General features: G+C 37.8%; 1 protein-coding gene across 2 annotated transcripts in view; it reads left to right on the forward strand.

Moving 5' to 3' along the window:
- Positions 1–27,977, forward strand: part of SLC25A12 (solute carrier family 25 member 12) — a 103,076-nt gene that overhangs the window by 51,595 nt on the left and 23,504 nt on the right. For both annotated transcript variants that reach the window (XM_047083589.1, XM_047083590.1), the window contains 8 exons: positions 1,866–2,012; positions 4,182–4,320; positions 4,974–5,067; positions 8,285–8,369; positions 15,438–15,519; positions 16,756–16,914; positions 20,007–20,059; positions 20,529–20,609. In XM_047083589.1, the coding sequence (XP_046939545.1) occupies positions 1,866–2,012; positions 4,182–4,320; positions 4,974–5,067; positions 8,285–8,369; positions 15,438–15,519; positions 16,756–16,914; positions 20,007–20,059; positions 20,529–20,609 (840 nt within the window). The remainder of the gene's footprint in view (positions 1–1,865; positions 2,013–4,181; positions 4,321–4,973; positions 5,068–8,284; positions 8,370–15,437; positions 15,520–16,755; positions 16,915–20,006; positions 20,060–20,528; positions 20,610–27,977) is intronic.

The following is a 27,977-nucleotide window of genomic DNA, read 5'->3' on the forward strand; positions in this document are numbered from 1 at the left end:
ACTTCTGTTGTCTTTTCAAAAAAATCCAAACATTTAGATGTTGGGTGATAGATGTTAAAATACCTTAGATGTTTCCCTCAGTATTCTCATTTAATTTTTTTAAGACTATTGGAAGATTTAATAGGTTTGATATACTTGTCTCTAGCCTGCCAACCTGCTAAGAAAAAATATTTTTAAAACTTATTAAATAGCATACAAATAAAATCTAGAAAGCCACATAAAACAAATACGTAGTTTAATGAATTATAAGACAAACCTAAGATAATTTAAATGTCTTTGAATTACCAATGAACTATCACAAGCCCATAGGAAAATAAATTAGTAAAGTAATGAGACTTTTTCCAAAACTGTAAAAAAAATTTTTTTTAAATATTTATTTACTTAGAGCATGAGCAGGGAAGGCGCAGAGAGAGAGGGAGACATAGAGTCTGAAGCAGGCTCCAGTATGCCAGCCGTCAGCCCAGAGCTCGACATGGGACTCAAACTCACGAACCATGAGATCATGATCTGAACCAAAGTCAGATGCTCCACCAACTGAGCCACCTAGGCACCCTGCTACCAAAACTTTTAAATATCAGAAAAAGCAACATTGACTTGTAGGCTTGTATAAATATGGTAATGAAAATTGCAGTATTGTATCTGTGAATAATATATATTTAGATATGAATATTATTTTTAGAGTTGCAAATAGTGTGAAAATGGCACCCAATAGCACCATTGTTATGTTGTGGTAACAGATTTATTTGGATTATGTCATAGGTCCTCAGTGCAGAAATGCTCCACTTTTCACTTTTGTATAGTATTCAGCATGTTACTGGCACGTTTTATTGTTTTTATTGATATCATTTATGACAAAATGTGACTGCTGAATAATTCAAAAGTTCAGTGATCTTCTGGATTATTTTACAGTTTATGAGTAACTGCTGCCCAAGCCAGACAGTGATAGCTGAACACTAGTTATCAGTTTGTTATTTATAACTTTCATGTTAGAATTACTAACTATTGCTGTTACCAGTCAGTAGACTTTCTCACTAAGTTCATGTTTTAAAAATTGTTTGAAAAATGGTGTCTAATTCATTGAGAGAGAAAAAGAGACCCTTTAATTACAGTATTACATTGAAATACTGAAAATGAATCTAAACTTTTTTAAGTTTGCTCATTTGAGAGAGAGAGTGCAAGTGGGCAAGGGGCAGAGAGAGAGAGAGAATCCCAAGCAGGCTCTGCGCTGTTAGTGTGGAGACTGACACACGGCTCAGTCCCACAAACCGTGAGATCGTGACCTGAGCCGAAAGCAGGAGTCTGGTGTTTAACTGACTGAACCACCCAGGTACCCCAAATCTAAACTTTGATTTCAAAACGTACCCTTGGGAGACACTGGCAGCACAGAGCCTGCCTGAGATTCTCTCTCTTCCTTTCTCTCTCTCTGTGCCTCCTGCTTGCCATCCCCCCGCCCCCACTCTCCCTCTCTCTCTCTCTCTCTCTCTCTCTCAAATAAATAAACTTAAAAAAAAAGGTACCCTTGGATAAGAATGCCTTCAAGCAAGAAAGAATACATTTTAAAAGCTGAATTAAAACACTAAGAAGGGTTCAGTGTTGAAAACTTTTCAAGTGCATTAAGGTTTTTTTCCTCCTCCTCTTTCTTTATTGTCATGCTATGATTCATTCTTCCCGAGGAGTACTGTGTAGTACATTTTCAGGAAAACGTGCTTTTTAAAAGAAATTAAAAGTTTTATTGTAAATTCAGAGCTATGCAGTGTTCATTTCTGTAGTAAGTGCACGCAAGGGAAGAACGTCCTCCTTTTTCAAAACATGCAGTTGGGATGTGCTTTAACCAATCTACTGTTCTATTTCTAACTTCCCTCTAGGAGCTGCAGCTGGAACATGCAAGACAAGCCTTTGCACTGAAAGACAAAAGCAAAAGTGGCATGATTTCTGGTCTGGATTTCAGTGACATCATGGTTACCATTCGGTCTCACATGCTCACTCCCTTTGTGGAGGAGAATTTAGTTTCAGTAAGTAGAAAGCAAGTACTTCAATTTTCTCTTTCCTTAACATTTTTGAACCATTGGGTCCTGGCTCGCCTCCTTGGACACACCTGACTGTCAACTATTCTAACTTAATGTTTGGTTGGTAGAAGGTAAACAGGTATGTGTAAGGGAGGTGGGAGTGCTGTGATGGTGAATAGTCTTTCCCGCATCAAGTTTTTTTCAGAGCCACCATCGTGCTCTCCTATATTTCTAAATTGTTTATTTCCATTTACAGAGTCCAGTGAAAGAAAACAAGGGAGTTTGTAGACAGGGGTGTGCAATTACTTTTCCCAGTGGGCAGGGCAGTACTTTGCCCAGACACTGCTGCCTTCACCTTGGCCTTTTTCCATCCCACCAGGCTCCCAAAGCCTTGCTATAAAGATGGCTCCTTCCTTTGTTGCCTGCAGGGTGCTGTTTGCTAGAGGAATCATCACTGGCCTCTACACTGTTTTAATAACCATGGCCGTGGCAGAAGGTATGGAGGAAATATGTGGGCATCAGCCAATGTGGCTCCCTCCTCTCTCTGCCCCTTCACCTGTGCATTCAGTCTGCATGGACCAGACGGTTTTTTTGTTCTGTCAAACTGCTAATCTCTATAAAGTAATCATCTGGACCAATAGCAAACTGATGTCATTCACTTCCTCACAAAGAGTGCTGAAACTTTCCTCACTTACCAGTTCTCTTGTTCGTGCATTGTACTTATGTATAAGTTTTTGATTGCTGCTTGTTTTATATGGAGGGAAGCCAGTGAGTGCTTTTGTTGTTTCAGCTGAAGATCATTATCCCTGATTTAGACCGGGGTAGAAAGATCAACTTCTGTTCTTTTTCTTCAGTGAATTTGAACATGGAGCATGTCACTTTGTCCTACACATTTCACCTCCTTGACACCCATCTCCCACTCCCTGAACCCTTACCTCATACCCTAGCCAAAAAATGAGAGAAGGACAGAAAGAAAGGGAGAGAAGGAGGAAAGGGCGGGGGGGTGGGTGGGAGAAAGGAAAGAAAATCCTACAGAGGGGGACTCTCATTGCCTTGGAATGAGGGGACCCATTTAATCTTTTCCAATTGGGTTACATAGACCTATTATAGCTTCAACTTACCAAATGCCATTTCAGTCCCTGAAGGAATGTATTAAATAATTTGAGTTCTCCTTTTGGGTCACTGGCATCCAAATTCAAGCTAATACAAATATCATCTATATTTGGGTTAAGGCATTTATGTGAGGGATGGGTACATTTGCCCATCATTACCTACACTATTCTTAGTAGACCTTTGTGATTAAGGTCACACTGGTATTTCCATAAGTATTTCTTTGAGTTTTTATTAGAGAATGTTTTTAATCATATGGGTTCCTCTGACTCCTGGCTTAGAAATTAGGCTTTGCAAACTATGAAAAAAAAATTAGGCTTTTGAGTTTATATCCAAGTGGTGGGCAGAGGGAGAACTTACCTCTTCACCCTGCAGAGGTAATGAAGGCCAGATTGCCCCCCACCCCCATCACTCCCCAGGCACAAGAGAGCCTCTTTTGCACTGTTCCACTAAAGATGTAATTTATAGTGAATAAATGCTCCCTAGATTTTCTCTACATTTTTTGGAGTTTTTGGTAGTTGTACCTTTCGTGATGCAGATTCAGACTGTTAAATATCTTAATTATAGTAGTGGTCTTTAAAAAAAGAAAACAATTAGGAAAGTTGATATAGTGAAATAGTTTTAAAATATAAAGTTACCACTGGTTTTTGTGTATGGAAAAAAAGCAAGTTTAAAAAATACTCTGTATTGTACGTTGATGTTTGAATTATCCTAGACTAGCAAGAGTTCATAGTTGAGGATCTTGAAAATCCTGTTTAAATAACCATTATTTTTGATCTGTGATAATTGTATTTGTTGTTTCTGACCTTATAGGTAGATGAACCGTGAAGTCCAACTTCCAGATGTTGCTTTCTTCCTTAAAACCTAAATTACATAGACCTCCCTGAGGGCGTGAAATGCACTGAGTGTTTCAGTAGGATACTTTCTTTGTATTTATGGACTGGTTGTTAATCACTTTAATAATGAAGACTACTTGGGATCTTCTTTGAGAAAAGTGTAGTGTCCTTAAACGTGTTTTATTTGTTTTTGCTTACTATTTAAACTTTTCCTGTTGTCATTTCCTAGGCAGCTGGAGGCAGCATCTCACACCAGGTTAGCTTCTCCTACTTCAATGCATTTAACTCCTTACTGAATAACATGGAGCTTGTTCGTAAGATATATAGCACTTTAGCTGGCACAAGGAAAGATGTCGAAGTCACAAAGGGTAAGATTTCAAAACTGTGTGTTGATTGGAATGTGCATTTTCACTTTTCTTTATCTAGGGCATGAAGCTGACCTAAGTTTACCACTCTGAAGCCAGATCTAGAGAGTGTGTTACGGTGTGCGTATGCTTCACTTGGGCGGTAGTGGTCTTCAAAAATCCAGGTGCATTTAATGGGGTGCTGGGGTCAGGAATAAAAAAGCAGCTCTGACAGTTTTGAAAAGAACCTTGGTCCAGTCTGTCACACCGGCTAGTGGCACTGTGGCTGAAACTTGTTTGTACTAGGAGGGAGTTGTGGCAGAAAGATGGGCAAGCCTCCTCTTTTTGCTGTGTTGTAGTAGGGTGTTTTCGTTGATTGGAGAATAGCACGTCTTTTATCTTGTGACTCTGGAGACGAAAGCAAATAAACAAGATAAGAGAGAGGATTCTAAAGAGATTGTTTTATCTTTGAAATAAATTTGTTTTTGCTGGTTCCTTGTGTTAACATTTTATCTTTTGCCGGCTTTCAAACTTTCATAGTGGAACTTAGGTATTTAAATTCAGTTTTAGATTTTTAAAATAATTCTAAAATGCCTTTAGCTTTCAGAGGATAGTTGGTTAAACTAGAAGCATGTTAAGAATGTTTTAAGATTTTCAATTCTTTCTTTTTCTTCTAGAGGAGTTTGCCCAGAGTGCCATACGCTATGGACAAGTCACTCCACTAGAAATTGATATCCTCTACCAACTTGCAGACTTATATAATGCTACAGGGTAACTATTCCAATAATTCTTCATGATATTTATTATAGGACAGTTCCTGTAACATGTGAATCAGGGGTATGCTTTCAGTTCATTTTACAGTAGTTAATTCAGTCTACAAATTCCAAGAAAGAGAGAGAGGCCAAATGAGAAACGGGAGGAGGGAGAGACAGACGAAGACAGACGTTTAGGTTGGGGGGATGAATGAAGGGAAAGGGAGAGAGAGCAAGAGGGGAAAAGAGAAAGGAGAAGAGAAAAGGAGGGAAGAGAGGGAGAGAGGGAGGTAAAAGAAGAGAGTAAGAGCTCATGGGACTTGTGAAAGGGAGATAGGGGACAGAAGACACACGAGAGTGAGAGGGAGTGAGAAGTAAGAGAGGAATGGGGAAAAGTTGATTTCACCTGGACTCGATTACATGTAAGAGATTTGTGAAAATTTGCCTACATTTATAAAGTAAACTGCAGTACATGTCCAGGTGTCTTATAATCTTTTTGGTTCATTCACAAATGGTCATTTTTACAGAACAGTATGTATCATTTTGTGTTGGAAGGTATCATTTCTTGAAATATGTTCGTGACGTTATCATTATGGTTATCATCATAGTCAAGCTCAGATATTTTATGCCTCCATTCTATTTTTTTTTTAATTTTTTAATGTTTATTTTGAGAGAGAGAAAGAGAGAGCACGTGCATGTGAGTGGGGTAAGGGCAGAGAAAGAGGGAGAGAGAGAGAATCCTAAGCAGGCTCTGCACTGGTAGTGCACTATGAGTGCAGAGCCCAACTCAGGACTCGATCTCATGAACCGTGAGATCATAACCTGAGATGAAATCAGTAGTCGGATGCTTATGTGACGGAGCCACCCAGGGACCCCTAATGCTTCCACTTTATAGACTAAAATAACCAAAGCACATTGACAGTTTTTGATTTGTGAAGTTCTTTTGTAAATCCAAAAGAAAAACCTTCATCTCTGAGCAGGATTTGTGGGATGCGGGACTTATGCTCTTATATTAGGTTGCAAGATTTTTTTAAGTGTAGGAATATCCGAAAAATGGTTTTTGTCTTTGTTTTTGTTTTTAATATGAAATTTATTGTCAAATTGGTTTCCATACAACACCCAGTGCTTATCCCAAAAGGTGCCCTCCTCAATACCCATCATCCACCCTGCCCTCTCTCCCACCCCCCATCAACCCTCAGTTTATTCTCAGTTTTTAAGAGTCTCTTATGTTTTGGCTCCCTCCCTCTCTAACCTCTTTTTTTTTCCTCCTTCCCCTCCCCCATGGTCTTCTGTTAAGTTTCTCAGGATCCACATAAGAGTGAAAACATATGGTATCTGTCTTTCTCTGTATGACTTAATTTCACTTAGCGTAACACTCTCCAGTTCCATCCATGTTGCTACAAAAGGCCATATTTATTCTTTCTCATTGCCACGTAGTATTCCATTGTGTATATAAACGAAAAATGGGTTTTAACCCTAGAGCTGAGGACTATTAGAATCTGGGTATATATGGGTGATTTATTATTGCCTTTATGCTACATAATGAATTATTGGTCTGGAGATGATACTAAAAATGCCATCCAGTCTTTGGTGATTGACATGAAATATCAGGCCATGTCTCATTCATCTAGAATTCACATTTTTAGCAGAGGTTCTGTGCCACCTTTATAAGATAATAAATGGTTTCAGAAAATGCTTTTCAAAACTAGATCTGAAGTGATCTACCTGGTTCATGGAATGTACTTATTTTTAAATAAATTTTTTAGGGGCGCCTGGGTGGCGCAGTCGGTTAAGCGTCCGACTTCAGCCAGGTCACGATCTCGCGGTCCACGAGTTCGAGCCCCGCGTCGGGCTCTGGGCTGATGGCTCAGAGCCTGGAGCCTGTTTCCGATTCTGTGTCTCCCTCTCTCTCTGCCCCTCCCCCGTTCATGCTCTGTCTCTCTCTGTCCCAAAAATAAATAAACGTTGAAAAAAAAAAATTTAAAAAAAAAAAAAAAAAAAAAAAAAAAAAATAAATTTTTTGGAAACAGTAGTGCAGGGTTCAAAACTCAGAGCTTAAAAGAGCATGCTGTAAAAAAGTATCTCTTCTGTCCTTGTGCCTTTCCTTAAAGGCAACCAGTATTCATCAGTTTTGTATTTGTCCTTCTCAAGATACTTTGTACCTATGCATTAAATATGTACCCTAAAGGAATACACTTAGTATGTATGAACTGTCAATGTCTATACTTTACTTCTAACAAGGATTAGTTCTTTACTTTTAGTGTCTACCATTGGAGTATTATTAAATTTGTGTAGTACATATTATTTTTCTGAGATCTTTTGCTTTTTGTTGTGGGATCCTGGGTTTGGAGATTTTTTTCCTCACTAAGATGATCTGAGTGAATAGAGAAATACTACTTTATTTTACTATTATGTTTATTTTAGAGCGTGAGCAGGGGAGAGGGGCGGAGGGAGAGAGGGAGAGAGAGAGAGAGAGAGAGAGAGAGAGAGAGAGAGAGAGAGAGAGAGAGAGAAAGAGAATCTTAAGCAGGTTCCATGCTCAGCACCAAGCCCGACACAGGGGCTCCATCCCACAACCCTGGGATCATGACCTGAGCCGAAATCAAGAGTCAGATGCTCAACTGACCGAGCCACCTAGGCGCCCCAAGAAATACTACTTTTAAAGCATTGTTCTTGGGGTGCCTGGTGGCTCAGTCAGCTAAGCATCCGACTTAAGTTCAGGTCATGATCTTGAGGTCTGTGGGTTTGAGCTGTGAGTCAGGCTCTGTGCTGACAGCTCAGAGCCTGGAGCCTGCTTTGGATTCTGTGTCTCCCTTTCTTTCTGCCCCCCCACCCCCCCACTCACACTCTGTCTTTCAAAAAATGAATAAACATTAAAAAAATTTTTTTTAAAGCATGCTTCTTGGGGCACCTGGGTGGCTGAGTCATTTAAGCCTCTGATTTTGGCTCAGGTCATGATCTTTTGGTTCGTGGGTTCAAGCTCTGCACTGGGCACTGTGCTGTCAGCTCGGAGCCTGGAGCCTGCCTTGGATTCTGTGTCTTCCTCTCTCCCTCTGCCCCTCCCCTGCTCATGCTCTGTCTCTCTCTCTCTGTCTCTCAAAAATGAATAAAAAGGTTAAAAAAATAAAAAAGCCTGGTTCTTTTCCCGTCTTCTTTTTTTCTGAAGAAATATGATCTTGGTATGAGGAGTTTGTTGGTGTCTAACAGTTTTTTCTTTCCCATATTTTTGCCTGAAGGCGCTTGACTTTGGCAGATATTGAGAGAATAGCTCCGTTGGCTGAGGGAGCCTTACCTTACAACCTGGCAGAACTTCAGAGACAGGTAGGAGGAGTCTCATAAATAGAATCACCTTCAAAAATGCTGAAATAGTATGTACATGACAAGCCTAAAGTTCCTGAATGCTATGAAAATTAAAAACTGTCCAGAAAAAGTCTCTACTTAGCTCAAAGATTACAACTGTTATTCCCACCCTTATGGACTATTTTTATGGGGACCTAAATTTATGTTTGTGTTTTTTTCTTTATTAAGATAAGGGAAATAAGAGTGCAGACATACACGGGCTTGACTCCTCCCTGGAACTAGCAGTCTTCCTTTCACTTGTGTGGTGACACTTAAAGATTAGTGTTAAGTTCACTTTGAAAAATTAGACTGATATTTATAGGGCTTGAAAAATCAAAACATTCTTCTAATGAAGTACATCTTTCACTGAGATCATGCTTTATAGATTACAATAATAACACAGGAAAACTATATAAGTAATGAGCCAGAAAGACAACCTTGAATATTACTACATTTTTTAAATAAAATATTAGCAGTTTTTCTTGAAGGATGATTTAAACAATAGCTTCTGAGTCCCATAAAGTTAATACAGTCCCATTTCTGATTACAAAAATACTACCTCAGTGGGAAAATAAACCCCATGATATTACATGGAAGAGTACAATGGCACAGTTATTTTTCTTTTCTTTTCTTTTTAGGTCTTGTTTTAAATTGAAACTTTCACTTCTGTGGCACTTGGAGGAGGCCCCAGTTGTAGTTATGGTCACATGGCTTTGTGTGTGGGGTGAGGGTTAGGAGGGCTCCTCCCTGTCACCCGCTATTTCCCTGCTGTCATAGACAATGCTTGTGTCCCACATGATTCCTGAGGAGACTTGTGCCGTATGAGACGTTGAAAGGGTGTGGGGAGATAGGGAAGAAGACAGGAAAAAAAGGAGAGAGAGAAAACACTAAATGGGCATGCCACAGAAAGAGCCCAAGTCTGTTTTTTCTTCATTGCTGCCACATAGGTGAATAGCCACATGTGCTAGTAAAAGATCAAGGCATGTTAAGTGTGGTTCACTTTGGGAAATTTTGGTAGGAAATTTTTCTTCTACTTGTGCTCCATGAAATGATGTTTCTGCTTCTAAAGCTAATTAGGATTTCTAGTTCTACTTTTCATAATAAATAAGAATGTTTGTAGTCAGGTAAGTAGATTGAAAATGGAAAATTTTGCTTTTATATCTACATTTTATGTTAATACTTTGTTTGGAGTGTAACAAAGCTTTCTGTAGATTAAGATATATCTGTAACTCCTTACGATTTAGCTTCTTTAGTAGCAAAGAATTCTTACCTGCTGCCATCAAAGTTTATTTCCACTGTACGTTCTCAGGTCCTTAAAAAATAGATGGATTTATTCCAATTCATTGATTCATAATAAAATTTAATAAAATTGTTAAATGGTTGAGATATTGAAACATTTAAAGAGCTTAGTGAATTTAATTTTACATTTTGTGGTATACATTTATGAAAATTTGCTCTAGAAATTTGAAAAAGTTGCATTTCAAAAGATATTTTTCAGTATTATGTGTCTATAAATAGCTTATAACATTACTATATTTCCTATGCTGTACTTTTCATCTCTGTGACGGATTTAGTTTATAACTGGAAGTTTATACCTCTTAATCCCCTTTATTTTGCATCCCCCCCCCGCCCTACACATTCCCTCTGGCAACCATTATTTACAACAGCCAAGATATGGAAGTAACCCAAGTGTCCACCAGTAGATGAATGGATGAGAAAGATGTGGTACACACACACACACAAATATTACTCAGCTATAAAAAAGAATGAGATCTTGCCAATTGTGACACCTTGGATGGACCTAGAGGGTATTAATCCTAAGTGAAATAGGTCCAAGAAAGACAAGTATCATCTGATTTTACTTACCTGTGGTATCAAAAAAACAAAACGAACACAAATCCCACCAACTCTTAAATCTTATTTTGTAAGGCCAAGAATATTGAATTCAAATTCAGGTGTGATTTACTGGCAAAAGAATTTTGTTAATTTATTTTCCCTAGCCTTATTTTTCCAACCGTACATCTCAGTAGGTATTAAAATCTAGCTCTTTTCTCCCCCACCTCGTATAGTCAGTATAAAAATCTTCAGCTTTTCCTTTTCTTCTCTCCATTAATAGTATGCTGTTTTGAAGAGGTAGCTCTCTTCATTGGATTGACATACTACCTGAAGTAGTGTGGTTTGGGCACATAGCTTGACTTGTGGCATGATCTTGCTCTAGGTCATTCTCATTTATAGATTGAGGTATGTTCAACAACAAAAGCAGAAGAATTTTCTGCTACCAAATGAGGTCTCAAGTCATTTCCTATCATACACATGTGCTTAGGGAACAGGTTAAAAATCAGTTAAGATTCTCAACTCTTATTTTGCTTTGAAAAACACTTAATTAATTTTGTTAAATATCACCTTCATGATCATAATCATAACTTAAGGGAAAGTGCCTTTTCCTTTGGCCCATTTGCTCACGGTAGGCGATCTTCTTAGTGTTGAGTATTTTCTTTCAGTCTAAATGCTAAAAATTCAGTACACAGTCATTAACAGGCATGACAGCTACAGTAGCGTTCTACTTATGAATATTCATGAAGTGAAATCCATAGCATTAATTACATTAATTTACATACCTGAATACAAGTGAACCATAAGTTACAGTGATAGCTAAGCTTGAGAAAAACTTACTGACCATATTTAAAAAAATAAATAAATGCTATTTAATAAGGGCAGAGGCCAAAAGGCATTTGCGTATTTGGGTGTTTATAGTTAGAGATGTTTTTAGCTAAGAATTAAAACACACTGTAATCCTTCAGTTTTCATAGGATTTTGTAGGGCTTATAAACATTAAAAAATTAGTTTTTAAGTGCTTATTTAATTTTGAGAGAGAGAGCAACAGAACACAAGCGAGGGAGGGGCAAAGAGAGAGGGAGACAGAATCCAAAGTAGGCTCCAGGCTCTGAGCTGTCAGCACAGAGCCTGACATGGGACTCGAACTCACAAACCGTGAGATCATGACCTGAGCTGAAATTGGATTCTTCACTGACTGATCCATAAACATTTTGTAAAGGAAGAGAGAGGGTAAAGAAAATATATGTGATGAACACAGGAGAGGCTTTTTATATTAATAAAAAATAGTGGTAATTTTATTCTTTTTTGGGATCATAGCCCTTATTTGAGTTTTAGTTCAACATATTTTTTTGAAAGGAGACATGATTGAAAATAATAAATCTATGAGAACGAGGCCTGTTTTCACCCAGTTTTGTAATTGAGAAATTCCATTTTGGGATAAAGTTTTATGTGCATGTTTTTAGAAGTTAAAAATATTTTTGCTGTCCAAGAAACAGACTCTTAACTTATCTTTACCTTGAAGACACACACTGTGTTTTCCACTGTGCTATCTTTGAAACAGAGTATTAGAAGTAACTGGTTAGCCTTGCTTTGTTCAATCAATGTTTAAAAAACTAACTGAACATAGTCAATATAATACGTTGAAGTGATAGCAAAAAGATTTTTGGTTTAGTAAATGAAAATAAAATTTTTTGAAAATTATTTTATACCATCTCATTCTTTTTGTTTAAAAAAATTTTTTTTTTTCAACGTTTATTTATTTTTGGGACAGAGAGAGACAGAGCATGAATGGGGGAGGGGCAGAGAGAGAGGGAGACACAGAATTGGAAACAGGCTCCAGGCCCTGAGCCATCAGCCCAGAGCCTGACGCGGGGCTCGAACTCACGGACCGCGAGATCGTGACCTGGCTGAAGTCGGACGCTTAACCGACTGCGCCACCCAGGCGCCCCTATTTTTGTTTTTTAATGTTTATTTATTTTTGAGACAGACAGAGCATGAGTGGGGGAGGGGCAGAGAGAGAGGGAGACACAGAACCTGAAGCAGGTTCCAGGCTCCAAGCTGTCAGCACAGAGTCCCACGCGGGGCTTGAACTCACAAACTGCAAGATCATGACCTGAGCTGGAGTTGGACACTTAACTGACTGAGCTACCCAGGCACCTCTGATCTCATTCTTTTATAACTTTTACTTTTGTAGATGTTTACAATGTAATCGCTTCTTGCCCTTTTGGCTTAGATCAAGTGTACAATGCATATTGTGTGTAATTTAATAAAACCTATTACTTAGATTTATATAGATATTAGTACGATGGATCATGTATATAATTTATAAATGAAATCATAATCTTTGGTTGGCAGGAGTATTCATTCATAAACGGTTGTTGAAACTATTTACTTAAATAATGGTGGAGAATGCAGTGGGGTGACTAGGGCCACGGGTCTGCTTATTCCCCATCTCACTATGAGACCTTTATTGTCACTTGTCCTGTCCTTAGTATGGCCATCTTACCTTTAAATGCACAGTGGACTGACTGAGAAATTAGTACTTTGTGGTCTCACTGTGGGTTAGACCATCCTGATGGTCTCAAAGGGAGTTTATTTACAGAAGATTGAGAAACATTGGGCCCCCCAATGGCTGCATTAGAGCACAGGTCTTGAATGCTGCTTGGTAAAGTACTTTCACCCTTTGGGAGATAGTAAATCTCTAAACAGTCTAAAATTAGTGTTGTTATTGTAGTGATAAAGAGAACAAAAAGTAATTGTCTTTTTGGATGGCCCATTTGCTCTTCTATGAATGAATCAAATTATGCTTATATTAAGGTTTTGTTAAAATATCCTACTCTTTCCCTTATTTGATTTCAAATATAAATATCAGTTTCTATTTATTGCTCACTTTTGTTACAGTACATAAATTAAACACAATGGATGTCAATGCAGTTGTCTAGGCTAACTTGGTAGGAAAAAATGTATTTCCTACAAGATCATGATAATGTACTACTCTGTAATTTTCCACCGTTTTCATGATGGTTTCTTCCACATGCTAAATTCAGTTTTGTACATAATAGGTATATACTTTCACGCAATGGATTATAATAAAGTTAGTATATTGTGATAGTTGAGCTTTATAAAATATGTACTGATATTTGAAATAATGGTGTTTTACCAATTTTTTTTGCCAAGGGTTTTCTCTGGGTTTCATTTTGACTTTTCATCATACATTACTTATTTTCCTTTTTACTATAGAATTTGTTGAACCACAGCACTGGCAAGCATAATGAGCGGTTTTTTTTTTTCTTTTTTAAGCATAATGAGCTTTTAAAAGATCTCTGCCTACAGAGATCACAATCAAACATTAAACATTTAGGTATCACATGCTTTGGTTAAAAACTGAAAAGATGTGTATTGTGATTCAGGATTTACAAAACAACCAAATAAAACCTTTCTGTAGGCTGCGTCTCAAATTATTTGTAAATATCCAGGTTTGTCATATTTATCTTGATTAATTGAGCTTTGAAGAGATTGTACAGATGAAAGCAAGTCAGAGTAGACTAGCTTTTTTTCTTTCTTTTAGATTTTAGGCATGGATTCCCTCTCCATTAAATTATTCTAATGAGCGTATCTAAGCTTTTTATTATGCAGGTTTTTAAAAAAAGCTCATTCCAAGTTAATATTTTTCAAGTTTTCTTTATGATAAACCAAATATTTTATTCTTTCATTTCAAACTGTTTATGCAGCATAACTGCTGTTTTCATAAAGAATATATTAAAGAACAAGACTGGCAGACTAGTATAGACAAATTATTTTAGATCCTTTATGTTGTGGGTTACCTATGAAATAACATTCTGAGTCACAATAGGGTTTTTTCCTTTGCATTGTTATCATCATAAATCCTATGTTGTAACTATAAATGTGGGTAGCTAGGATAGTTTTCAGCCTAACTACATAGCAGAATGATTTAAAGCCTTTAAAAAATAGTAAGCTCCAGGCCCCAGAGACTTATTTTTTAAAGCCTTTCTTTGGATAGGTATAGCTGGAGAATACATAGGTCTAGGAAAGAAAATGCTCAGTAACATGGTTCAGAAATACGTGGTTAACTAGTGATAACCTCAGTGGTGAGCTTGTAAAGCCAGAAGTAAGGGGGCCAAGGCTCTGAACTCTTAAAACTGTAGTTATTAAAGTTTTTCACTTTAGTCCCAAAGAGAAGCATTTGACTTTGCTTCACCTACATATACATAACAATCCTAGTTGTGTGACTGCTCCAGCCTTAAGAAAAGAGGCGATAGGCGGCCAAACCAAATCCAACCAGGAGGCTGTTGGTGAAAGAAGTAATGGCCTTGAGGCATGGGAAGATAGCACCAACAGGTGCATTAGATCTTGATGCAGTAATTGATGGACCTAGGAATCTGATGACTTTCAATCATTAGAGAAGGTGTTTTTTATCATCAGTATTCTCTGATTTAGGAATCAAGATAGTTTGTGTACCTTTTAGAAATATATATATATTTTTTTAATTTTTTTTTTTCAACGTTTATTTATTTTTGGGACAGAGAGAGACAGAGCATGAACGGGGGAGGGGCAGAGAGAGAGGGAGACACAGAATCGGAAACAGGCTCCAGGCTCCGAGCTGTCAGCACAGAGCCTGATGCGGGGCTCGAACTCACGGACCGCGAGATCGTGACCTGGCTGAAGTCGGACGCTTAACCGACTGCGCCACCCAGGCGCCCCGAAATATATTTTTTTAATGTTTACTTTTGAGAGAGAGCGAGTGAGAGCAGGGAAGCAGCAGAGAGAGGGAGACAGAGGATACAAAGCAGGCTCCACGCTGACAGCAGCAAGCCCGATGCGGTGCTCAAACTCATGAACTGTGAGATCATGACCTTAGATGAAGTTGGATGCTTAACTGACTGAGCCACCCAGGTGCCCCCATTTTTGAAATATTTTAAAATTTTAAGTTAGCTAAAGAAGGGGGAAAGATTTTATACTCGAGACATTTATTTACCTGAAAGATTCACTTCTCTGGAAATGATAGTGTATTCTCCAATATTAGAGAAATCAGGTATTAATAGGCTTATTAAAAAACGGGGCGAGAAGAAGGCAACTGTGTCTCTTAGGCTAATCGAGGTATCTATTTTTAAAATCGTAAGTAGCTGAATTGTAGCCTTTTTTATTTGCCATATACTTTTCCGAGTGTCTTTACCTATTTTTTCCTCCCTGCAGCAATCTCACGGTTTAGGCAGGCCGATCTGGCTCCAGATTGCCGAGTCTGCTTACAGATTCACTCTGGGCTCAGTTGCTGGAGGTGAGTGACATGTCTGTGTGCTGTCTCAAGCTTGTGTTAATTCAGTACTATCTCACTAGACCGAGACAGGTCAGCAAAGGTGCAGTTTCTAGTTCCTGCGGGTCATAACTACAGAGCTTTCTGCAGTGTCCTTTATTTCTACCTGTGATGAGAGGATTGTCGCAGCACAGCTGTGGCCCTTCTGGCTCCAGTGTGTCTTCAGGACAAACCCCTGTAATAAAGTGAAAGTCTGCATGCGTGCTGCACTCGCCTTAATTATCCTGTTAAGACAGTGTGAAGAAATGGAATAATGGTGTTGGGGGTGAGGCAGGTATACAAATCCCAGAACCTTACAAAACAAAACAGCCTCCTAAAGTGATTGATTCACTGTAGCTTTTCTACTCGTATTTTTTTTTTTCCCTCTCCCTCTTTCTGGCTAAAGAATTATCTAGACTTGTACTTAATATTTGCTAAAATGAACCCCTAGTCCCTGCTCCTAGGCAACATTTGAGAGACTTTTTTTTTTCTTACATCTTTCCATAGAAAATGTATAGAATCTGAAGTAGCTTTGTTGAGAAGATCCTAGGAGGTGTGATTAAAATGCTTATGATTTTTCAAAACAAGCCTGAACTGATGAAACTATTGTTTTTTCCTTTTCAGTTTTAGAAGTTGCAGAACATGTTTTGGTTTTCAACAGTTGAAAAATAACACTCCACTTCATTTTATAATTTTTCCAGTGTCAGAAATCCTAAAGCCTGGCATTAAAAAAAGCCAAAAAACACAAATTCTGTACAAAGGGATAGGGTCATGTTGAGATGTGGTTCCAATATTATGGTCATAACTAAGAGTAATTTACCAAAATGCTTTAGTAAACTAAGTTTTAAAATTATAGCTACCTGTTTCTACACATATGGTTATTTTAAAGGGTAAATGGTATAATATTTAGGCATTGAATGGAAAGTATAAAGAAATATATAATAGTTTCATGTTGTGGAAATCAAGTCTTGATGACTTAACGTTGGTAATGACTTGAAAATGCACGCAGTTGTTCTCTGAAGCAGCTGTATTTATGGGTCCCAAATGCTAGCCTGTCATCCTTCAGCAGTGTATGGAAGAAGGAAGAATAACATACAGTCTCTTTTGTGAGAATAGATACCGTATTTTGTTTTCTAGTCCTTTGAGATGAGATTTGTTGTCCTTAAAGAGCCTCCATTTAATTGCACTCTCTTCTAAGGGTAAAACTTGTTTTCTTTGTAGCTGTGGGAGCCACTGCAGTATATCCTATAGATCTGGTGAAGACCCGCATGCAAAACCAGCGTGGCACTGGCTCGGTTGTTGGGGAGCTGATGTACAAAAACAGCTTTGACTGTTTTAAGAAAGTCTTGCGTTATGAGGGCTTCTTTGGACTCTACCGGGGTGAGTAACTGTATCTTAGCTGCTGAAGTTAGTGGTTTTATCTCAGCAGCAGCAGATTTTAACACCTTGATTATGAAAAAAGTGTGTTGTCCAGTCAGAGTAAAGATGTTTCTCTCTTTTAATTTTCTTGTTGCTTGTTTCCCTTTTTACATTCTTGCTGGTAACTAGCAATATGTGTGTAGACAAGGCCTTTATTTCTTCCTGATGTGTGTATTTCATGGAATCCAAATTCTGTTGCCACTGTGCTCTGACAAACTCAGGCACATGTCTGCAAGTGGAGTAAAGGATGACAGCTAAGAAACAGAGAGCTGCTTTTCTCAAAGAGTTGGAGAAAAGAGATATGCCTCTGCTCTGTGAAATAGAAGCCAGGCAGTTAGCTGAAAGTGAGTTTACCCTCTATGCACTTGTTTCAATTGAAAGAGATATCAAATGTGTTTGTCTCTTCCAAGGAGACCATTCACAAGTCTTTTTTTCCAGTGAGTCATCTGAAGTTAGAAAAAAAAAAATGAATAAAAGAAAACGCTTGGCTTCATGTCTCATTCTGTCTCCTTTCCTCCCCTTAGCTCAGAGGCACTGTGAGTAAAAGCAGAGAGATTTTCTTTTGCAGAGAATGTTACCACCAAGTCTAGGCTGAGCATAGTGCTGTCAGCATCAGAGGCAACAACCCCCTTGTAGAATTCTCCCCACCCCCGTTGGCTTTGTAGGAACTTGTTCTCTTTGGAGAGGGAATGACTTTCATGTACATGTTTTCACATTAGAATTTAGGGTTTCCTTTGGGAGGGAGATTAATTTTTTAATCCCTTTGGGCGCCACTTGGAATTCTTTGAAAATATTCTCTACATGCTCAAGTCCAGAGCATTTTTGTAATTTACTGTACTTATTTGTTTGCACACACAGTCTCATTAATCCCTAGCTCACTCTGAGCTCTGTTGAACTGTTTGGCCTAGAACTTCTTCCTTGGAAAGAAAGACTGGACCTGAACAAAGCTTATGCTCATGTACAGGAGGAAAAAACACCTCTGGTTAGCATTATTTGCAGATATTCAAGTGAAAAATGTATCTCTGATACAGTTAAAGGAGAGGGTCATGAGGATGTTCATTATTGGCATTTTATATAGAATAAGAAAAGAGAGTGGTTTTGAAATCAAAGTAGGCTTAAATACCCTGCTCCTAAGAATGAATGTAGTTAATTTTACTCAAATATTCAGAACTCTAACCTCCCTGAATTCCAGCTGTATCACATGTACTCCACGGGAGGAAGGTGTGTGTTGTCCAGAATGCAGATCTCTGCCTGGGAATGCTTATTTTAAGCTGTACTAAACCCTGCATATCTAGATTATATTTAATGAGGAATTTAATGAGGGTTGAGTGGTGCTAAGGGTTTTTGTTTTTTTTTTTCTTTGTCATCTCCAATCTTTCTTTGTTGAAAAATGACCTTTCTTCCTCCTTGGTTTACTTTTTCTCTATCAGAAGTAACCTAGATATATACTGCACAGTTTAACCTTCTCAATGGATGGATGCTTACGGAAAATTTCATTTGGGAGAGATGTCATGTTAATGAAATGAGTCCAATATAGCAAGTTTAGGGGTGGGGGAGAGGTGGAGGGATTGTTAGCTTTATCCAGGATGTGAGCTGATAAAATCAGTTCTTTAAATGAGAGACTCTTGTATTAGAGAGAAGATTGTAGGAGTCCTGTATGTGAACACTATGATTATTGAGATTGTCATATATGGCTTAGAACTGGTCCATTATTCTGTCAGATGATTGACAAAATTGTTGACAGATTAGCCTAAATTTCTTTGCAGGCAACAGTGATAAAATGACATAAATCAGTACTTTATTAAAATTCCATGAGCCTTATTGAGGCAAGTTGTAAAACAAATACACATGCTGACATGGTTGTATGGAAGTTAGATTAAAAGTAATAGGGCCTCATAATCATGAAGGTTAGAAAGTTAAGACTGCCATCTGCTGATTTATTCTTTTAAATCAGTCTGCTACCCATTAAAGGTGTGTGCAGATTTGTGTTTGTCATTGATAATTCAGTTTGACTGACAGTAGCCTGTATGTATGATTACTTGCTGGCTCTCAACTCTTAGAAAATCACTCAGCAGTATCCTCAAAGTAGGCTTAAGATCAGCAGTGAGTGTGCAAACACATACATAACTCCCCCTTGGCTGGGTGATTTAAAGGATATAGAATGTTTATTGTTAGCATCTTTAAAAAATGTATGCAAAAAATGTATGCCAACAATTTGAGTAATCTGTGTGCTTTACAAAGCTGAGCCTTATGAATATCTACAGATGTTGAATTGTTTATATATTTTTTTTCTTTTGCAGTTTGCAGCCAGCCTGGGAAATTTAACTTTCTAAGAATAATGATTTCCTTTGTTTTAAGAAGATTCTTTTGAAATGTCTTAAGTTTGACATACATTAGTAAATAAGAATGTAGCAGGCATATGTTTTTGTTTGTAAAAGATATCCATTAAATGATACTTAAAACTGCATTTTTCTTTGCAGTTTTGGCTTCCTTTAAAATAAATGGTACTGAATTCTGGTTTTCTCTATAAAGAGAAAATTATGCAAGTTGGTGTTCTGTAATAACCAAACCACTATATGCTATTATATAGGTAGCAGCGTTTGTGGCAAAATCTGGGTCTTTTCAACAGCAGGCTTTGCAGAGGTTTTCCAAGCATACAACATTGGCTTCTTTAAAGTGCCTCTCTATGTTTGTATATTGTTGGTTGTAAAGGGAGGGGATTTGGTTACATTGTTATTGGCAGTGTTCAGGAGTAGAGAAGATCCATGGTCTCCATTCCTTGCTCACATACTTTTTGAGAGGTGTTAGATAATTAGGCTTTAAAGGAAGCATGCTTAAGAAAAGGATTTATAGCCTCAAGAAAGCATAACATTATATTTCACATCAGTACTGTATACATGTACAGAGTTTTTAGGATAGTCCATTTTTCCATATTTTAATGAAAACCCTAAATGTTTGATGCATTAATAATATGAGGGAAACCGTTGCTTGTTGGGCTTGTATGTTCATGTTTAGTACATTCATATTGTTAATGCTTCTTTCTGTTTACCTAGGTCTGATACCACAGCTTATAGGGGTTGCTCCAGAAAAGGCCATTAAACTGACTGTAAGTATCTTTCTTTTTGAATTTATGTCTTTCGTTTAGATTATCATTAAGCCAAAAATTAATGGTGCTCCTGCTGAGACTGGCACACTATCAAGACATTTGTAAAACTTTAAACTTTTATGTAGACATTTAATAATTTTTTAAAAGTTTATTTACATTGAGAGAGAGAGAGAGAGAAAGAGAGAGAGAGAGAGAACCAGCAGGGGAGGGGCAGAGAGAGGGGGACTGAGGATCCGAAGTGGGCTATGTGTAGACAGCAGAGAGCCTGATGCAGGGCTGGAACTTTCAAACCGAGATCATGACCAGAGCTGAAGCCAAACACTTAACCAGCTGAGCCACCCAGGCGCCCGATGTGATAATTTTTAATTTCATCATGAGACAAATATTTTGATGACTTGGAAAATGAATAACATGCCATTAGAGGAAATGGTTGAGAATTCTAGTTAACCGATGTTGTCTTTCTGATTAGGTTAATGATTTTGTCCGGGACAAATTTACCAGAAGAGATGGCTCCATTCCACTTTTAGCAGAAATTCTTGCTGGAGGTTGTGTAAGTATTAATACTGGGCATCTCTCATGACAAGTATGTTCCTTTAACCTTTTTTGCACATTAGGTATAATATCTGAGTGACATTCCTTCTGAACTCAAGGGTTTCTAAGATTTTCTCAGTGATAATAAGGAATGCTTTTTAATTTCATTGCATGATCTAACTGATTTTAAGTGCAGAAAAGAGGTAGTATTTTTGTCAGCTCTAACTCTGAGAAGCTCCTGACATTATGTTCCACACTTTGTAAAGTTCTGATTCTGATTCTTAAATATTATAGAAAATAGAGTAGTGGATAGGGTTCCCATACATTTATATTGTCTGGAAGTTTAAGTGTGAGATGACTGATTAATTGAGCTCTTATATTTCAGGTGTAGGACTGAGTAAACCATTGTGGTATAATTATAATTTTCCTTCTTTAGGGACCAGAGGTTATAGCAAACAACTGTAATTATGTTAAGGCTATTACATTTCTGAATGCAGAGTTTCAGATTATATTTAATTAGAGCACAAAGGTTTCTATCTTTAAAATGTGAGTATAACATTGGATTTAGACCAATTCTCTAATCTAAGTTTGTAGCTCAACTAATTTTATTTGTGGTGTTCATTTCAAATTTGTTAATACACAATTTAAGACTTATTTAGTCCGTTTTGTCCCTGAAGCCCTTAATAATTTCCAGTTGAATTGGCTGACAATCCTGGCTAAACCCTCCTCAGTTGCTAGTGGAACTTGAGGTGATAAGGTCAGTGACCTTTGCAACTTTTAATTCAGAGAAGATGCCCTGAGGGTCAGAGAAAGGGGCTGCTCTGGATTCTTCTTGATGAGATTTGTCAGCCTGGTACATACCTGGGTCCTCACCTTTGGGCAATTGAAGTTCCTATTGAAGAGGTGACTTGGGCTCTTTGTGTGTGTGTGTGTGTGTGTGTGTGTGTGTGTGTGTGTACATATGTATGTATGTCCATTTGTGTGTGTGCTTGTACACATGCCCACCCAAGTACATTCTCAGGAAGAAAACTCACCTCTTTGGCTGACTTTCTTTTTTCATGAAGGACAAATAACAAACATAGAATAAGACTTTTGTTTAAGCAGATCACAAAAAATATAGTTTCTCTTCTTCCTTTACCCTAATTAGATGCTGTAATTATTTCTTTTGTCATGAGAGAATGTTTGCAAATCGTAAATATTCTTTTTCTCAGTTTTAGTTTTAGTTTGGTTAAGAAATTTCCTTAGTTTTGCAACTGCTCATGTGTACACTTGCCAGAAATATCCTGAGTCATGCTCTTTCTGTCCCATGTAGCTAATTATTTGTTTCCATTTGTAATACCCAGAGGTTTTTGCCCATGAAACTGACCTGTTCCCATGTCTGACATGTGACCTAGGTGGTTAAACTGTAATCAGATATTTGGTTCCTTTGTTTTTCCTACCATGGACCCTGTTTCTAGGTTTGAACTTTGGGAATTTCTATTGAAGTCTGGGGTGCCTTGAGGGTTGTGCTGACACTCTAAATTTCTTCTTTCATCGTGACTTCTTTCTGAGAGCTTTGATGGATTGTCTAGTTGGAAATTGACAGCATGAAAAATAGACAGGTTGGGTTGTAGGCAGAACGATGAGGTTGTCCACAGTTCTTCATCTCAAACATTTTTTGCTGCCCTCTTTTTTCTAAATTTCTTCTTCATTCGAGGAGGAAAGAAAATGTGTAATTACTGAGTTTGTATTGATGAATTCAATTACACTACAGTGTAAATGATTATTAAAGCATAATCTGCCAGTTCTCCCAAAGGTCTATGTATTTCAACAGAGAATAAGGCCTTAAATGAAATGAGTGAGTCTCTGTGTAAAGAATATCAGCCACTGTGGAATACAGGAATTCTCTCTTTACCGAACGAAACCTGATAGACAGCCACCAGATAAACACTGGGAAGAGTGGTTACCCGTGCGCCTGATCGTGAGAACTCTCACCATCCTGGCTAGTGGTGGTGATCTAATATGCAGTGTCCCTGTGGGTATTTGGCTGAATGCTGTCAGTGCAACCAGCTAAGAACAGTGCTCATGTTTTTCCAAAAATCACTCAGTTTTAAAGACCTACCTTGTGTTAACCTAATGCAAAACATGTTAGCCTAATGCAGATTATTTCAGAGGAAATGGCTCAAACTGAGCAGTCATTATTGGTTTTGTAGGTTTTTTCCCCAGCAGAAGGATCATCTAGGACTTGGGCTTTGAGTTGCCTATATATAATGGAGAGAAATTCTGCTGTGAAAATGACTGTTGCCCTCTAGGAAAAATGGTGTTCATTGACTAGATAATGAATTGACCAAGAAATAAAAATACCTGGTCCTTAGACCTTATTTTTTGTTGTTTGTTTTGTTTTATGACCTATTTTTTAAAAATATGGTATTTGATACATGCCAAAGAGTACATAGTATATAAATCTAAAGAGTAATAATAAAATGAGCATCTATAAGCCTGTCACCCAACTAAAATATTACTATAATTGACACTGGTTTTTGCTTCTAATGTAGCTCTAATATGCTAAGATTGCTAATGAACAAGCAGTAGGGACTTTTCCTATCTGAACATTTTATAGGCGTTAACTATCTCATTATCATTCCCACCTAGAGGTGAAGAAAAGAAACCTAAGTGAGATCCAGTACTTAGTAAATGGTAAAGTTAGGATTCAAACCACTTTTGTTTCAAATCCATATTTATTCATATTTGGTATATTTCCATTTATTCATTCTTCCATTTATTCATTCTGATTCAAAACCAGCCATCAAGGCTGAGAAGGATTTAGCTTCTTTTTTCCTGTGAAGGAAACCAGACTTAGGATATGTTTACGTCTCATAGAAAAAGGGTAGTTGCTGATCATTCTCACCAGATAAAACTTAATCTTAAGTCTAATCATATTCTGTGGCAATTTGAAAGTAGAATTTCTTATTGTGATTTGCTTCATTCCTACATATCACCAAAGAAAATACCTGCTTATGATTATAATTCATCATAATAGCTGCCATTTCTTAAGCATCTCGTACTGGACTTGTACTTCATAGGCATCTTCTCATTATTCTCAGCTTGAATTGAAGAAACTAAAAACTCAGTGAAATGTAGCAATATTTAGTGTTTGTTTCTGTTTATTCATTTTTTATTTATTCTCTCATTCATTGAATGCCTGCCGTGTTTCAGGAATATTTTAAAGCAACAGCTTTATTAAGATATAATTCTCATACCCTACAATTCCCCCACTTTAACGTGTACTACTCAGCAGTTTTTAGTATATCCACGGAGTTGTGTAGCTATCACCAAAGTCAATTTTAGAACATTTTTATCACCCCAGAAAGGTACTTGGTCCCCTCTAGCTGTCGCCCATCAGTCTTTCCTCTTTGCCTCTGCCAAGTCTTGGGCAGCCGTTAATAAGCTTTCCATCTCTACAGATTCACCAGTTCTGGACATTTCATGTAAATGGAATGAAAAACGTGTGGCTTTTCGTGTCTGGCTTTTTAAAATTCAGCATAATGTTTTCAAGGTTCATCCATGTTGTAGCATGGATCAATGCCTCAGGTCTTATTGCTGAATAGTGTTCTATTATGTAGATATGTCACATTTTGTTTATTGATTCATCAGTTGTTGATCATTTGGGTTGTTTCCACTTTGTGGCTATTATGAATAATGCTGCTCTGAACGTTAATGTAAAAAGTTTTCTGCAGACGTGCGTCATCACTTCTCTTGGGTATATACTCAGGAAGTGGAATTGGTGGGCCATATAGTAACTCTAATTTGTATTTTGAGGAATGGCCAGACTGTTTTCTAAAGTGGCTGCACAGTTATATGTTCTTACCAGCAGTGTAGGAGCTTTGAGATTTCTTGACATCCTTGTCATTGATTTATAGCCATCCTAGCGGGTATGAATGTTACCTTGTTGTGATCTAATGACTGACAGTGTTGAGCATCTTTTTAAGAATGTATTGGCATTTATATATCTTCTTTGGAGAAATGTCTCTTCAGAACCTTCACCTGTTTTTAAATTGGGTTGTTTTTTATTATTAAGTGATAAGAGTTCTTTGTATATTTAGAATCCCTTACCAGACATGTGATTTCTAGTATTTTTCACTTTCTTGACTGTGTCCTTTGGAGAATTGGACTTTGATTCTAATGAAGTCCAATTTAATTATATTTTGTTGCTTGTGCTTTTGGTGTAATGTCTAAGAAATTATTGCCTAATCCAAGATCACATAGATTAATACCCATTTTCTGCTAAGAATTTTATAGTTTTAGCTCTTACATTTAGGTCTTCGAACTTTCACACAAATTGTTAACCTTAATTTTTTAGGGTCTTTTGCCCTGAGCATAGAGATTATTAAATGGCAGTTTTATGTTTCATTGTTAACATTTTGGTATATATTTCCTTCTAGTGTTCTCATACACATGCTCATCTGCATGTGTACACACACACACACACACACACACGCTTTTTAAAACCAGATGGAAGTTTTGTTGACTCTGGGTTCTTGATCGAAGATACAGGCTGCTCTTACTTTCTTTTATTTTCAGGTGTGCGTGGTGGGGAGGGACAGAGGGAGAGGGGGCAGAGGATCCAAAGTGAGCTCTGGGCTAACAGCAGAAAGTCTGATGTGGGGCTCGAACTCAGGAACCACGAGATCATGACCTGAGCCGAAGTCAGACGCTTAAGTGACTGAGCCACGCAGGTGCCCCCCAAGGCTGCTCTTACTTTCTAAAGGCAGCAGAGAATCAACAGCAGAACATTTCACTTTGGAAGCAGAATATAACCTTTGGGAAAAGAAATAAAACAGGGTATGCATTTTTAAATTTTAAATCTTCATTGCGAACTTTAACCAACTTTTTATTTATTTTTTATTTAAAAAAAATTTTTTTTCAACCTTTATTTATTTTTGAGACAGAGAGAGACAGAGCATGAATGGGGGAGGGGCAGAGAGAGAGGGAGACACAGAATCGGAAGCAGGCTCCAGGCTCCGAGCCATCAGCCCAGAGCCCGACACGGGGCTCGAACCCATGGACCACGAGATCGTGACCTGAGCCGAAGTCGGACGCTCAACCGACTGAGCCACCCAGGCGCCCCTAACCAACTTTTTAAAATATACCAAAACCTCGAAAAAAGACTTCTAATTCAGAATTTATGATAATATAGATGTGCCCTCATAAGTTTTTTGTTGTTGTAGTATCTATATCATAGTTACCTTTTTTTTCTTTGTTTTAATATTTTTGTTTTTTAAAATTTACATCCAAGTTAGCATATAGTGCAATGATTTCAGGAGGAGAATCCAGTGATTCATCCCCTACGTATAACACCCAGTGCTCATCCCAACAAGTGTCCTCGTTAATGCCCTCGCCCATTTAGCCCATCCTCTCATCCAAAACCCCACCACCAGCCTTCAGCTCTCTGTGTTTGAGTTTCTTATGTTTTGTCCCCCTTCCTGTTTTTGTATTATTTTATATTATTTTTGCTTCTCTTCCCGTAACTGTTTTGTATCTTAAATTCTACATATGAGTGAAATCGTATATTTGTCTTTCTCTAATTTCCCTTAGCATATAATACACTCTAGTTCCATCCACGCTGTTGCAAATGGCAAGATTTTATTTTATTTTTTTGATTGCCAAGTAACATTCCATTGTGTATGTATATACATATACGTATATATATGTATGTATACGTATATGTATACACACACTCACACACACACATACATACATACCACATCTTCTTTATCCATTCATCAGTCCATGGACATCTGGGCTCTTTCCATACTTTGGCTATTGTCAGTGGTGCTGCTATACACATTGGGGTGCATGTGCCCATTCGAAACAGCATACCTGTATCCTTTGGATAAATACCTAGTAGTACAATTGCTGGGTCATAGGGTAGTTACATTTTTAATTTTTTTTTAATTTTTATTTATTTATTTAAAAAATTTTTTTTTAACATTTATTTATTTTTGAGACAGAGAGAGACAGAGCATGAACGGGGGAGGGTCAGAGAGAGAGGGAGACACAGAATCTGAAACAGGCTCGGGGCTCCGAGCTGTCCGCACAGAGCCTGATGCGGGGCTCGAACTCACGGACCGCGAGATCGTAACCTGAGCCGAAGTCGGCCGCTCAACTGACTGAGCCACCCAGGCGCCTCAATTTTTTGAGGAACCTCCATACTGTTTTCCAGAGTGGTTGCACTAGTTAGCATTCCCACCAGCAGTGCAAAAGGGTTCCTCTTTCTCTGCATTCTTGCCAATATCTGTTGTTGCCTGCAGTTGTTAATTTTAGCCATTCTGACAGGTGTGAGGTATCTCATTGTGGTTTTGATGTGTATTTCCCTGATGATAATACAGTTACTCTTGAGTAAGTTTTACAGCTCTACAGAGAGGGAAAACAAGCGTGTTTCTGCCTGGGATCAAACTGGGGACCTTTCGTGTGTGAGGTGAACATGATAACCACTACACTAAGGAAGCCAGCTGTTGTATAACCTATACATTGACCTTTAGGTTTAACAATTGCTTGACCCTTCTTTAGGTGGGGTTGGGGCAGTATTTGTGTGTACGGTTACCCATAAATATGTGTTACAGATGCTGTATGTGTAGCATATATAACAAATATTTTTGGTTTCAAATATTTTTTTCTCATTGCTCTTATAGGCAAGCCATTCTTATTAGGCCATATGTTTTTCTTTTTCTTTTTCTTTTTCTTTTTTTTTTTAGAAGGTCTCTGTATATGTAGAAATCCATACATACAGGGGCGCCTGGGTGGCGCAGTCGGTTAAGCGTCCGACTTCAGCCAGGTCACGATCTCGCGGTCCGTGAGTTCGAGCCCCGTGTCGGGCTCTGGGCTGATGGCTCGGAGCCTGGAGCCTGTTTCCGATTCTGTGTCTCCCTCTCTCTCTGCCCCTCCCCCGTTCATGCTCTGTCTCTCTCTGTCCCCAAAATAAATAAAAAACGTTGAAAAAAAAATTAAAAAAAAAAAAAAAAGAAATCCATACATACATATATACACACATATTACATGTCCATATCAGACATAATATAATTGAGTGCTTAATTATATCTGTTGTGAGCAAGAATAATATTTTAATGTCAACTTAGAATTTTCAAAGTACTTTAATATGCACATGGTCACTTCTTGTGAAATAGGTAAATGAGGAAAAGAAGCTTAGAAAGGTTAAGTCTCACCCCAAATCACACAGCTAATACATGCTGCAGGTTTCATGTGAGCACCAAATATTTTAAGAACAATTCCTTTTGTTTGATAATGCTCTCTTGGAGAATCAAATCCAGGCCCTCTTCATGTGTCAAAATAAATCTAGGTGAGCCTATTCAACTTTGTGATGACTTTTTTTTTTTTTAATTACATTGTT

The sequence above is a fragment of the Lynx rufus genome, unplaced genomic scaffold (assembly GCF_022079265.1).
Source record: "Lynx rufus isolate CCGP_SWC_20201006 ecotype Redwood Valley unplaced genomic scaffold, mLynRuf1.p SCAF_2, whole genome shotgun sequence".
Lineage (NCBI taxonomy): Eukaryota > Metazoa > Chordata > Mammalia > Carnivora > Felidae > Lynx > Lynx rufus.